Raw genomic sequence first — 14,728 nt, forward strand, 5'->3', positions numbered from 1 at the left:
AGAGGGGAGGGGATGGGATGGGAGGGAGAGGAGAGAAGAGGAGAGGTTAGATCAGAGCTCCTACCTGAAGTTGGCCTTGTGGTTCTTTGGTAAACTGTCACATGTCACCCACAACGCCTGGAGCCTCTTGTCTGGGTCAGACACACTGAAAATACATGCACGCACGCACGCACGCACGCACACACACACACACACACACACACACACACACACACACACACACACACACACACACACACACACACACACACACACACACACACACACACACACACACACACACACACACACACACACACACACACACACACACACACACACACACACACACACACACACACACACACACACACACACACACACACACACACACACACACACACACACACACACACACACACACACACACAAATATTTACTCTTTATGAGAACATTTAAACTAACATCAAGGAATACTTTGCTTGAAGTGTATACATACCAATGTATGCACAGCGTGTGTGTATGTGTGTGTGTGTGTGTGTGTGTGTGTTTGAGAGCAGGAAGTAATTAGTATAAGTCTGTGTGTGTGTGTGTGCGTGTGCATGCATGTGTGTATGTGCGTGTGTATGTGCGCGAGCGTGCATGAGTGCGTGTGTGTGCGTGTGTTCTTACTTGGACGCTTGAGTCCAGTCGTCGTACAGACCGAAGGTCATGAGAGGTTCAGGGAGTTCACGGAGGTAGGACTTCAGAGCTCCTACACAGTGAGAGCAGAACCCAGTTAATGGCCTCTGGAGCAGTGGCTTTCAACCCTTTTCACATTGTTTATTCACCGTTTGATGACATTTAGCCTGTCAGACACAAAACTAAATAATTTTTTATCGTTATCGTTTTTTGTTATCGTGTCCACAATTCCATGCTGTATTGATGTGGTAACATTAGGAGAAATATTGATTGATTGATTGATTGAAGTATTTATTTACAGTTTGCAGAATTACAGTACATTCCAAGCACAACTCAATACAAAGACTGTCAACGGTGAGTGGACGACCCGATAAAAGCATTACACTTGTTTACAAGAGGGTCCACATTGTTCAATTCATCGTAACATTTAGAGACGTACAAATATACACTTCTATATTACCAGTAGGACGCGAAAACGCGGGAAGCGAACGCAGCTCGTACATATTTGGGTTTTGGACGTATAGCTGCTTTGGGGACTCCTAATATGGTTATGGCTGAGTCATGGTGACACAAATCACTCAGCTCCATATATGGGCACAAAAGCGGGACAGACAGACACATCACTCAGCTCCATATATGGGCACAAAGGGGGGACACACGGACACACACACATGCAGACAGACAGACAGACATGATCTGCTAGGTCTCATAGTAAGTGCTCACTGCGTTCGCAAATATAGCCAAAAACAGGAGGTAAAAAGGGAAAAGAACCAACAGTGAGGGGGAAAAGGGGTGGGTATTGGTATTCTGATTATACACTGGACCAAATGGTGTCGTACAAAGCGGGTCGTACCGGCTACAGCGTGGGGGTCCGAGTAGAACTCCGACAGGTGGGAGGTGGAACAGTCCAAGGCGGCCTTCAGCTTCTTCAGTTTAGAAGCCCCTGCTGCTATCCTGAAGATACCCTGCATAGCGAGAACACGTATATACAGTCAATGCAACGACAAAAACATCCTTCTAATGTCTTCAGTTTTCTGAAAAACCTATGTTTCGATATGTCAGTGGTGCTCAACCTTTTTCACGTCAGAATTATCTGTATTTGGCCTCCGACCAAGCCTGACACTCAGCCTGAATTTTCATTTCGTTTCACTCCATTATTCAGTCTGAAAGCCCTCCCTACTACAACCGTTTCTGGGATGGGCGTTGCCAAAGAGGCAGTCTTCGGAAAGCAGATGACGTTGTTGTCAATCATGTGGCTATGGCTAACCCGTTTGCTAACCAAACAAACAAAGCCAACGAGCGCTACTAGCATGTAAACAAAAGCGGTAAAATATGTCGGATGATGATGTTTATAAAACCTCTCGTGTCTTCAAAGAAACTATTTATCATACGTCGATTTAATAGTCAGATTGATACGGTCGTGAGTTACCGCAGTGGGGGCAGCCATGTTTGTTTGTTTCTGGACGGCACTGTTGTTTGACGTCATCGAGTTGAAACGACGCTGATTCGTCGGTTGGATTTCCAACCGAGTCTGAGACCTCCTTCGGGAGCGTCACCAGACCCTAAATCGCCTGAACATAATTTTTTAATGTGGCTATTCAGGGGCTGGAGCCAGGCTACCTCCGACCCTCATCTCAAAAAATTTTGTTCAAGGTCCCGGAAGTGAAGATTTGAGTTTAAAACGCACTGAAATAAGATATATTCCAAATTTGCGACACGTTTTCACGATTTTCCACTCGGTGCCACACTATGAGCTTGTAGATCTGCCATTTTTTCAATTGTTAAATTATAACATAATGCTTAAAACACCAAAAGGGGATCCCGCCCCAAAATGAGTTAACCGAGTGCAGATTCTTGTCAATATGCGAATGCAAGCACGGACAAACACCGTCAATGTTAGCTCATAACTAAATGGAAAAAGCGGCACTCCGAAAATAAAAGATGCTCAGACTGGCTCAGATGCAGTTTCTCATGTTTATTTGACCGGCCCATGTAAAGGCCATCCTCCTCGTCATTGTTTTAAGCAGGCCGACGATGACAGAGACGTCAGCGTCAACAACAACGAGGATGGCCATGGGCAAGGTCATGAATGAATTCCTGTCCTGGTGCAGTGATGGCTTCCTTTGAACTTAACATCTCAAAAACGAAAGAGATCTGTATCGACTTTAGACACAGACGTCATACCCAGAACAGTGTCATGCAAGGCCAGCCAGCGGAAATCTATAAGTATATCTTGGCAAGATCATCGATAATACATTGAAATTTGACGCAGACACAATTTCAGACCCTGCCTCTCTAGCATTCACTGCACGTCCCTCCCTCCATACGTCCCTCCTTCCATACGTCCCTCCCTCCATACGTCCCTCCATCCATACGTCCCTCCTTCCATACGTCCCTCCCTCCATACGTCCCTCCCTCCATACGTCCCTCCATCCATACGTCCCTCCTTCCATACGTCCCTCCCTCCATACGTCCCTCCCTCCATACGTCCCTCCTTCCATACGTCCCTCCCTCCCTCCATACCTCCCTCCATACCTCCCTCCCTCCCTCCCTCCCTCCCTCCCTCCCTCCATACCTCCCTCCCTCCCTCCGTCCCTCCATACCTCCCTCCCTCCATACCTCCCTCCCTCCGTCCCTCCATACCTCCCTCCCTCCCTCCGTCCGTCCCTCCATACCTCCCTCCCTCCGTCCCTCCATACCTCCCTCCCTCCCTCCATACCTCCCTCCCTCCGTCCCTCCATACCTCCCTCCCTCCCTCCATACCTCCCTCCCTCCGTCCCTCCATACCTCCCTCCCTCCCTCCATACCTCCCTCCCTCCGTCCGTCCCTCCATACCTCCCTCCCTCCGTACCTCCCTCCCTCCATACCTCCCTCCCTCCCTCCCTCCATAACTCCCTCCCTCCATACCTCCCTCCCTCCATACCTCCCTCCCTCCCTCCATACCTCTCTCCCTCCCTCCCTCCATACCTCCTCCTTCATGCCGCTCTCCAGCAGCATCATGACGCAGGCCTCGAGCGGCAGGGCGATCTCTCTGCCGCTCCTCTTCAGGTGCTCCTCCAGGGAGGTGCCGTAGGCCGGCTTCTCCATCCACGAGTCTACGCGGGAAGAGCAACGACATGAGACTTATTGGACATTTCGTCGCTGCCGGGGCAGAGAAACCTCTTATCTCTCCATATTTTAACTTTTTTGTAGAAACAAGACTAAAATGTTATAGGAAGGGGACTATAGTGGTGTATGCTGTAAGCAATTTTACACTTGGTTTGCACGCTGAAAATAGCAGATCTACAAGCTCACACTGTGTCGCGCTGTGTGTAAAACTATAGCCATTACGAGGCTACAGGAGAACAACAGCAACGCGGCAGCAACAAACGGACTTATTGGAACATTCGTCCCCGGTCGGGGCAGAAACCTCTCATCTCCGTTATTTTAAAGGGGGTGTCAGTGATTTCAGTCAAAAACCCTTAGGTTTCGTTTTTGCCTTGGGACACAAGCTTTCATCCAATCAGGATAGAGAACAAAAACGAAACCCCAGGGGTTAACTGGGGACAGGGAGGAACTCCTTATATGGTCAGCACACTCTATAGTAGAGAGGATTATCACAACAAAACAAAAAAATAAGTGATATTTGAATTAAGTGAAATCACTGACTCTACCTTTAACTTTTTGTGTTTTTTTTCCCGCCCGTAAATTAACGGCCCACTGGATCACAATACAGCGTCACACAAAACCACCGAGAAGTATATAAGCAGATCCACACACAAGCGCCAAACGCGGCTCGAAACGACACGTTTTTTAAGCTTGTAGATCTGCTAACTTTTTGCTATCTTTGAATTTGAATCCTGAAAAGTATTTATAACATATGAGGATTCCGGGTAAACAGAGAGACGACATGTTGCATAAATCCTGTTGATTCTGTTCATGGCTGAATTAATTACGTTTCCTTTTCCTTTTTCACGAACCAAAACCTTTAGCTTAGAGCTTATAGAGACTAAGATTAAGATTTTCACTCTCACATTCTAGGAGGCCAGTAAAAAAACAAGGACTTTTTTTTTTGTTGTTGCTCCAAAGAAATGAGCCAGTACTAAGTATAGTCTGGCGGCCCCTTCTTAACCCCTTTTGGTGTTTTAAACATTATGTTATAATTTAGCTATTGAAAAATAGCAGATCTACAGCCGCGCTACGAGCTTGTATAGCTCTGCTGTTTTTGAAAAATCGTGAAAATATGGCACAAATCTTTGAATACCGATATATATATACTCTTTCAGAGTGAACGTTTTCAACTCAAATCTTTGCTTCTGAGGCGGTTCCTGGAACAACATATCTTTACATGGGGGGGGTCGGTGCATGCCAATTACACATCATTTTTGTGGTTCTTGACATGAAATATTGAGCACCACCGATATATATAGAAACATCTTTCAGAAAACGGTCAGAATTTAGAAGATATTTAAAAATATTTATAAATGTCGACCTAAAAATCAGGCCTAAAATGGGTTAAAGACAAGCTGTTACACAGCTCAGTCAGTATATAGACGCTCTGGCATGCGGCGGCGGCGCTTTCAAATCCGTTTGGGGATTTGACTCGACGGTCAGAGAAAAGGACCGGCGGTAAATCTGTCAAGAGACGGAAAAGTTTCTCACTCGTTCTACACGGGAGCGCTGTCTGTCTGTCTGCCTGTCTGTCTGTCTGTCTGTCTGTCTGTCTGTCTGTCAGTCTGTCAGTCTGTTTACCTTGTTGTAACTGGATGTTGGGTATAGCGGTCTCTAAGGCTGCCAAGGACTTCCTGTGGTAATCTGCCTGAGACTCCAACAACTGATGCACACACACACACACACACACACACACACACACACACACACACACACACACCTCAACATGGGCATTGCAAGATATAGACGAGATGTGTTTCGTATAAGACAACGATGCTGAAATTGCTGAATATAAATTATATAAAAATGAAAATAAAACATTAACCACATGAACCATAAGGCGTCAAAAACATGTATACAAGCATGTGCCCTGTACGTGTTTACATGACATAAACCAGTGGTTCTTGAGGGAGCTCCAGGGGGTTCCCCCAGCTAAATGATTGGAACCAAATGGACCCTATCTGTACCTCCCTCCCTCCCTGAGGATGGAGGGAGGGAGGTCTGTAACTCTGAGAGTTACATTATATATGTACAACATAAATTGGGGTCCCAGAGATAGAAATGCCATTAAATGGGGAGGGGGGGGGGGGGGGTACGTAGACTAATGCATGTCAAACTGGGGGTCCTTGAAATGTAACTGGTTGAGAATCACTGCTAGAGCCATAAAAACCTGTCTTTTCGAATGGGGGGGGGGGTCCCCGCAGGATAATTTGTGTCAATTTGGGGGTCCTTGACATTTAAAGGTCTGGGAACCAACTGACATTTAAACCATTATGTAAAGTCACATCATACCGTACAGTCTGTACTGAACTCACCGTGAGATAGTAGCTGGCGTAGTCGCTGTCTTTGGAAGAGAAGTTGTACATGTCAGCAGAAAGCTGGTCCTGTTGGGAGGAGAGATAGGAGAGAGAGTAATACGGTAAAAAGGCGAGAGAATACGGTAATAGGAGCGAGAACGCGGTATAGAACGTCCACCTGTGATGTCACGTGGGTGCCAACTCTTTGATGGAGTCCAGCTGACAAGGCAATGGAACTTTAAAGATGGGAGTGCCACTTTTTTTTTCCCCCACAGTTTTTCCATGTGTCTATGAGGTGACAGCACTTCATTATAGACACCCTGGAGTTGTTTTTATGCGCAACGGTGCATTCACTTTGTATTTAGAGTTCCTTCCTGGAGGCTGAACCCGGCCTTGACAGTCAAACGGGGGGCAATGAAATAAACAGTAATATAGTGACGTGACGTCACATTATCAGCCCCTCCCCTATAACTCCTTTATCATATACAACTACAGCTGTGGGTGCGGGCCACACCAGGCCAAACCAGGCATACTTAATGAACTGGTGGGAGTGCCCAGATTAAAAACAACATTTTAACAAATACTGTACACTCTTTTGAAAAAAATATACCTCCTTATACAACAATAAAACCTGAGGATCATGTTTTAGGGTGGAGAAAAATCACGGCACTCCATCTTTAACCTATTTTTTTTAACATGTATAAACATATTTTATTTAAATTATTCTTTGTTTCTGGGAGGTCCCTGAATGGAACAACATATTTTGAGATTGTCCAATTTCATATAATTCTGGGTGGAACCGCCGATATAGGAACGGGTTATTCCGAAAACAGTCATGATTGAGAAGACATTTTGTAGAATCAGTTCTCAGGTCTAAATGGGTTGATTACACGTTCCTAATAAGCAGCACCTGTTACATGAATGCCTGCCCTGTTCATCCCCGCATACACTATAGCACAGTTTGTTGATTACGTTTGATGCTATATGGTCTTTTTTTCATTTTCTATTAATTTTTTTTTGGAGGGGTATTAAAATGGGTATTAAAAAGGACTTACTGTAACCCATTTAGACGAAATTAAAAAAAAGTCTTCTAAATCATGACAATTTTCTATATCAGTGGTTCTCAATATTTCATGTCAAGGACCCCAAAAAGTATATGTAATTGGCCACCGACCCCCATCTGAAAATATGTTATGTATGAGTTAAAAACGTTCCCTGAAAGAATATATATTCAAAGATTTACGCCACATTTTCACGATTTAAAGAAAATAGCAGCTCTCTGTGCTGCGCTCCGAGCTTGTAGGTCTGCTATTTTTCCAATAGCTAAAGTATAACATAATGCTTTAAAACACCAAAAGGGGTTCCCGCCCCAAAATGGGTTAAAGGTTGAGAACCACTTTGACGCGAAAGGCTGAAACGTGTGACATGTGTTTGTGTGTTTTCAGTTACCTTGCATATTTCTACTTTATTGAGCGCCTCCTCCATCTCGTCTTTGAGCGAGTCCACCTTGGCCGCCATGGCCTGGTTGCTGGACTTGGTGGCCTGGTACCACCTGTATACGGACAAGAATCATGTGGTCAACGATAACATGGTACCACCTAGTATACGGACAAGAGTCATGTGGTCAACAATAACATGGTTCCACCTTTATACGGACAAGAGTCATGTGGTCAACGATAACATGGTTCCACCTTTATACGGACAAGAGTCATGTGGTCAACGATAACATGGTACCACCTGTATACGGACAAGAGTCATGTGGTCAACAATAACATGGTACCACCTGTATACGGACAAGAATCATGTGGTCAACGATAACATGGTACCACCTAGTATACGGACAAGAGTCATGTGGTCAACAATAACATGGTTCCACCTTTATACGGACAAGAGTCATGTGGTCAACGATAACATGGTTCCACCTTTATACGGACAAGAGTCATGTGGTCAACGATAACATGGTACCACCTGTATACGGACAAGAGTCATGTGGTCAACAATAACATGGTTCCACCTGTATACGGACAAGAGTCATGTGGTCAACAATAACATGGTACCACCTGTATACGGACAAGAGTCATGTGGTCAACAATAACATGGTTCCACCTGTATACGGACAAGAGTCATGTGGTCAACAATAACATGGTACCACCTGTATACGGACAAGAGTCATGTGGTCAACGATAACATGGTTCCACCTTTATACGGACAAGAGTCATGTGGTCAACGATAACATGGTTCCACCTGTATACGGACAAGAATCATGTGGTCAACGATAACATGGTTCCACCTTTATACGGACAAGTGTCATGTGGTCAACGATAACATGGTTCCACCTTTATACGGACAAGAGTCATGTGGTCAACGATAACATGGTTCCACCTTTATACGGACAAGAGTCATGTGGTCAAGGATAACATGGTTCCACCTTTATACGGACAAGAGTCATGTGGTCAACAATAACATGGTACCACCTAGTATACGGACAAGAGTCATGTGGTCAACGATAACATGGTTCCACCTTTATACGGACAAGAGTCATGTGGTCAACGATAACATGGTACCACCTAGTATACGGACAAGAGTCATGTGGTCAACGATAACATGGTTCCACCTTTATACGGACAAGAGTCATGTGGTCAACAATAACATGGTTCCACCTTTATACGGACAAGAGTCATGTGGTCAACGATAACATGGTTCCACCTTTATACGGACAAGAGTCATGTGGTCAACGATAACATGGTTCCACCTGTATACGGACAAGAGTCATGTGGTCAACGATGTGGGAGCTATTAAGTATTTGTGCTAATTCAGTATTTCTGTTATTATATTTAATGCATTTCTTATTTTTAGTTTAATTTGCTTTGCTTAATTGGTTTGTTTACAGCCATTATTTCTGTTGCAGCTAATGCTTTTTGTTTTGAAGGTGATGGGCTGCAGTTCTGGGGGCACAGCTGAGTCTATTTAATTAAGTGAGCACACAGGTAGTCAGTGAGCACCGGGAAGGTCCATGGTTTTTTTTTACCGGCAGGTTAGGGAGAGCACTTTTGACATCTTGTACTGTATGTCTGTCTGGAGAAGCAAAATAAAACCTCATCAAATGTTGCTGCCTGACTGGACAATGGGTCTTATTCCCATACCAACTGCGTAATATTCGCTGCCAGGTGCCTTTAGTGGCCTTTTAAGTTTTTATTGTTCACTACAAACGATAACATGGTATCACCTTTATACGGACAGAGTCATGTGGTCCAGTGGTTCCCAAACGTATTCGTGGCAAGGACCCCCAAAATGACATTAATTAGCCTGCGGACCCCCATTGGTACGGCTCTAGCAGTCACTTTCAACCGTTTTCATGTCGAGGACCCCCAGTTTGACATGCATTAAGCTATACGCACGCCCATTTTAACTGCATTTATATCTCTGGGGGGACCCCAAATTATATTGTAAAAATCTATGTTAATTTAAAGGACAACTTTAGTTTTTTTTCAACCAAGGTTCATGTTTTAGGTTGTTATTAGAGAAAGTAAAAGATGAGTGTTCATTTTTTTTTTCATTTGCTGCTTTCTTTCGTTTTAGGGATTTTAGCTCTTTTTGAGGGGGGCATTCGAGCATGGGGCTAAATGTGTATTTTTTACAACATTTTTTGGTGATTTTTTATTTTTATTATTTACTATAGTGCTAATAAACCCCAGGAAATTACACCTGGCCACAGAAGATCACAGGATCTACTGAATGTGAAGTAGCCTACTGGGGGAAGGCTTATACTGTGTGTATGTTAGTATGTCACATTCGATAGATCCCGTGATCTTTTGTGGTCAGATGTAATTTCTTGGGGTTTATTAGGACTATAGTAAATAATAAAAAGAATAATCACCATAATATTTGGTAAAAAAGCCCCATGCTCGAATGCCCCCGACCCCCTGTCAAAAACTGCTAAAATCCTCAAAACAAAAGAAAGCAGCAAATGAAAGAAAATGAACACTCACCTTTTAGTTTCTCTAATAACAACCTAAAACATGAACCTTGGTTGAAAAAAACTAAAGTTGTCCTTTAACTCTGAGAGAGTGTACAAAAGGCCGATGTCTTTCTGGAGTTACGGTATGTGCAATCTCCTCCTCATTTAATAAACCCGACGCGTCGCTCGAATGCCAAATGTACCGTGCCAGCGCAAGTGGGAACCGCATCGGAGATGTAGGCTACCCAGCCAGCCCACCACCACCACTCCACCAGTGCCAGCCACATGGGCTACGGTTTAAGCTGCACATTCATTATATTGACAGCCCTGCAGCGACTGAGAGGCAATCTAAATAGACTGTCGAACGTGCATGGTCAGTTGATCACGGACGGAACACAGTGACAGAGAGAGACAGACAGACAGGCAGGACAGGAGGAGCACCTGCAAAACAGCAGCGTGTGTGTGCCTATTTGTTATTTAATTCATTGTTCACAGGTTCAGGTTTTCGTTCACTAATAGATCTTGTTGTATATTACATTAAAAATACTTTAATAATTTAATATACAACTAACAACACACATTGAAAGTTGCTTGCAAATTGCGATATGTGCGTGCGTGCGTGCGGGGGGGGGTTGAGGCGGGCAGCAAGGGAAGCGAAGCGAGAGGAGAAACAGACAGCTTCATTTAATTCATGCAGGTTTATTTATTTAAGATACAACAAGTTGCGTGTGCGTGCGTGCGTCTGTGTGTGTGTGTATGAGAAAGGGGGCTGCAAGGCAACTTTTTTTTCCTGTAAAACTTTCCTGTAAAACTTTTCCTGTAAAACTTTTTTTTCCTGTAACCATGGTTTCAGGATCGTATTGCAGAACGTTCATGTCGCAAAAACGAAGGCGAGGCTTGATTTCATAGGGCGTGCCAGATAGATTTCAGCCGTCACATTTATTAACGTCAGAACGAAATGAAGGAAGGATCAGCTGTTTGCGATCACTTTATAAATGCCGTGGCGACGTGGGTGTACTATACGAAACCCACACTCGAATTTGGGGCAGATTTTACACTCAGTTGATAAATGAGGGCCATAGTGTGTGTGTGTGTGACTCAGAGCACAGTGTACCTGGTCCTGGCTGAGTCATAGGCCCTCATTTATCAATTGAGTGTAAAATCTGCCACAGATTCGAGTGCAGGTTTTGTAGTACACCCACGTCGCCACGGCATTTATAAAGTGATCGCAAACAGCTGATCCTTCCTTAATTTCGTTCCGACGTTAATAAATGTGACGGCTGAAATCTATCTGGCACGCCCTATGAAATCAAGCCTCGCCCTCGTTTTTGCGAACAACTGAACAACTGCAGTACGATCTTGGAAACCGTAGTTACATCAAGTCAAGCCTTCCTTGACTGACCGCCTCACCCCCCTCTCATACACACACATACACACACACACACACACACACACACACACACACACACACACACACACACACACACACACACACACACACACACACACACACACACACAGACGCACGCATGCACATGCAACTTGCAAGCAACTGTCACTGTGTGTTAGTTATATATGCAATTATTAAAATGTTTATTCATTTAATATACAACAAGATTAGTGAACGAAAACCTGAACCTGTGATCATGTGAAGCATTCATTAAATAACATTGCTCACGACGTCATTGGAATGAGTTTGGACACGCACAGCCCGTGACAAATGCCGTTTTCCTCCGCTCCTGTTCTGTCTGTCTCTGTCACTGACCTGCATGCATGCACGTTTATGACATTACTCACTGTATATTAGATTGCCTCCCTGAGTCCCTGCGCAGCCTATTACTTCACAAAGTGAAGTTGGCGGTAACCCGTGAGTTTCCATAATATGACAAAAAGAAAAGAAGCGGTCCCCACATTGCGCTGCATCGACACTGTCGGCATACAGTGTGTCACATTTATTGGCATTCGAGAGCGTCGGGTTTATCCTTAAATAAAAGGACGAGACGTAACGCGAGAAAGACATGGCTGTAGATCGCAGTTGCCGTTCATGGTGGTAGACTTGACTATAGCTGCATAGCCTCGGTCCCAGGCTTACTTATCTGCGGAAAGAAAATCTAAAGCTGCAGCACTGTTGCCTCTCGATCCAGTCATGGAATTTGGGGGGGGGGGGGGGGGGGGGGGGGGGAAGGTCGGGGACTCGGGGGGCTACCGGTATGCGCTCATGCAAGACACTATTTAAATGGCTTAAAGCATTGTTTTTAATTGCGCGGTTTTAATAAGCTTGCACACTTGGTAATATCCTACCAATTTCATATGACATGCCTTTACAAAATATATTTTTTTCACATGTAGGCTATTATTAGTTTTATACATTTTAGGAGTGAAAACATATGTTTAGATGCCTGTGACCGCCTCTCAGCTGGTCAAACAATGCTGCTCCGCTGTTCTACGACAGAAAAACAGGTGAGGACAAAGCGTCCGACAGCTCCCGACCAGACGTGAGTTTTGTCAACTTTGTCAAGTTCAATTTCAAGCTTTGGCGGAAATGGTAAATGCCGAAAATGCCGGTAATTTCGGCGTGCACCCATATTTTGGCGTACGCACGGTTGATAAATGAGGGCCATAGTGTGTGTGTGTGTGAGTCAGAGCACAGTGTACCTGGTCCTGGCGGAGTCATAGTCCAGCACCAGTTTGGACAGCTGCTTCCTCTGCTTCAGAATGTTTGGAATGTCCACCTGGAACCCCCCAAAAAACAAAGGCTTAGAATGCATTATGCACACAGTGACCACTTCAACCCTGAGCTTCTCTCCTGCTCTTTAGAATATTTTTTTAGTAAACACTTTGTACCTCTGCCAGTTGGTACAGAGGCTCCAGGATGTCTCTCTCCATCTTGTATTGTAGCGTAGCGGTAGCTACATTGCTTTGAAGGCCAGCATATATACCTCTATCTGTGGTAGTGGTGTGGTGTAGTGTAGCGTAGCAGTGCATTCTGGGTAGGGTAGTGTAGTGTAGTGGTGCATGCTGGGTAGTGTAGTGTAGTGTAGTGTAGTTGCGAACGCAATGAGCACTTACTATGAGACCTAGCAGATCATGTCTGTGCGTGCGTCTGTCTGTCTGTCCGTGTGTCTGTCCCGCTATCCAAATATGGAGTGTGTTGCATCAGCAATCACTCAGCTCCATATATGGCCACAAAAGGGGCCAGGTCCACTCAGCTCCATATATGGGCACAAAAGGGGCCAGTGATTTGTTTGTTGTGGACCTGGCCCCTTTTGTGCCCATATATGGAGCTGAGTGCGTTCGCTTCCCGCGTTCGCGCGTCTTAATCGTGTAGTGTAGCGTAGAGGTGCATTATGGGTAGTGTAGTGTAGCATAGCGGTGCTTTCTGGGTAGTGTAGTGATGCATTCTGGGTAGTGTAGTGTAGTGTCAGTGGTGCATTCTGGGTAGTGTAGTGTTTACCTCAGCCAGTTGGTACAGAGGTTCCAAGATGTCTCTCTCTATTTGTAGTTCATGTTCCATCAGCTCAGAGGCCAGGGTGGTCTCTGCCTGCCCACACACCTCCATCATCTTACTGCACACGCACACACACACACACACACACACACACACACACACACACACACACACACACACACACACAGAGAGAAAGAGAGAGAGAGAGAAAATAGTAGTGAGTGTAGAGAGTGTGAGAGTGGCATTTTCCTCAACACATTACTCAGGAGTTAGTCGAGTTACGTGGTATAGATGCATGCGGGTGCCGTGCGCCGAAAACAGCTGGTCTAGTACAGTGGCTAAAGGAGTGTGTCTCTCCGGCGGGTACGCCCAATATCACGTACCAGTCACCAAACGCGGCGCACCTGCCTTCATCTGTGTGTATCGCGGCTGTAGCTCATGTTTGCCTGACAGTCACGGGACTCCCTCTTCAACTGGCTTATGGCACAGCCTAATTAAAGGTATATTCAGTGATTTCACTTCATTCAAATATCACTTATTTTGTTGTTTTGTTGTGATAATCTTCTCTACTATAGAGTGTGCTGACCATATAAGGAGTTCCTCCCTGTCCCCAGTTAACCCCTGGGGGGGGGGGGGGGTCAAAAAACCTTAGGTTTCGTTTTTGGCTCTCTATCCTGATTGGATGAAAGGCTTAGGTCCCACAGCCAAAAACGAAACCTAAGGTTTTTTTGAGTGAAATCACTGAATATACCTTTAACAGTGGATTGTGCCTTCTGCCTGCACTACTCATATGTTTAATTTGGCAATGTGATCAATATACAGTAGCCTATTATGAATTAATACCACAACAAAATGGGGGTGCGGTCTTTGCCCAATGAGGCAGCCTGCATGATCTCACTTTTGGAGAGCTGGCTTTGAAGAGCACGGCTTAAAACGTTTGACCGAGTCCATCGGCTGCGTGGGAACGGCGAACAGATTGGACCTTCCGTTCCAGAGATAATGGCCAAAAACGTCTTTATAAAATGTGTTGACAGATGTTGGGCACACACGTTGTATTTGAGGTTTGTTTGGGACCATTCATTGATTCAGCATGAAGACTGAAGCATTCTAAATACATACAGTAGACGCAAAGCTTTGATCGCTGGTAAAGTCAGCCTCTTTCTCACATCACGTGAGAAAGGGTAGCGTCGTAGTGCGCGCCCGAAGTCACGGTCG

General features: G+C 45.0%; 1 protein-coding gene across 2 annotated transcripts in view; it reads right to left on the reverse strand.

Moving 5' to 3' along the window:
• arhgap17b (Rho GTPase activating protein 17b) overlaps positions 1-14,728 on the reverse strand; it is a 90,598-nt gene that overhangs the window by 26,963 nt on the left and 48,907 nt on the right. For both annotated transcript variants that reach the window (XM_080776515.1, XM_080776516.1), the window contains exons 5-13: positions 13,520-13,631; positions 12,721-12,797; positions 7,557-7,659; positions 6,126-6,194; positions 5,392-5,473; positions 3,628-3,755; positions 1,514-1,625; positions 652-733; positions 65-145 (exon numbers count right to left, since the gene is read on the reverse strand). In XM_080776515.1, coding sequence (XP_080632641.1) covers positions 65-145; positions 652-733; positions 1,514-1,625; positions 3,628-3,755; positions 5,392-5,473; positions 6,126-6,194; positions 7,557-7,659; positions 12,721-12,797; positions 13,520-13,631 — 846 coding nt within the window. The remainder of the gene's footprint in view (positions 1-64; positions 146-651; positions 734-1,513; positions 1,626-3,627; positions 3,756-5,391; positions 5,474-6,125; positions 6,195-7,556; positions 7,660-12,720; positions 12,798-13,519; positions 13,632-14,728) is intronic.

The sequence above is a fragment of the Protomyctophum bolini genome (assembly GCF_963924005.1).
Source record: "Protomyctophum bolini genome assembly, chromosome: 11".
Lineage (NCBI taxonomy): Eukaryota > Metazoa > Chordata > Actinopteri > Myctophiformes > Myctophidae > Protomyctophum > Protomyctophum bolini.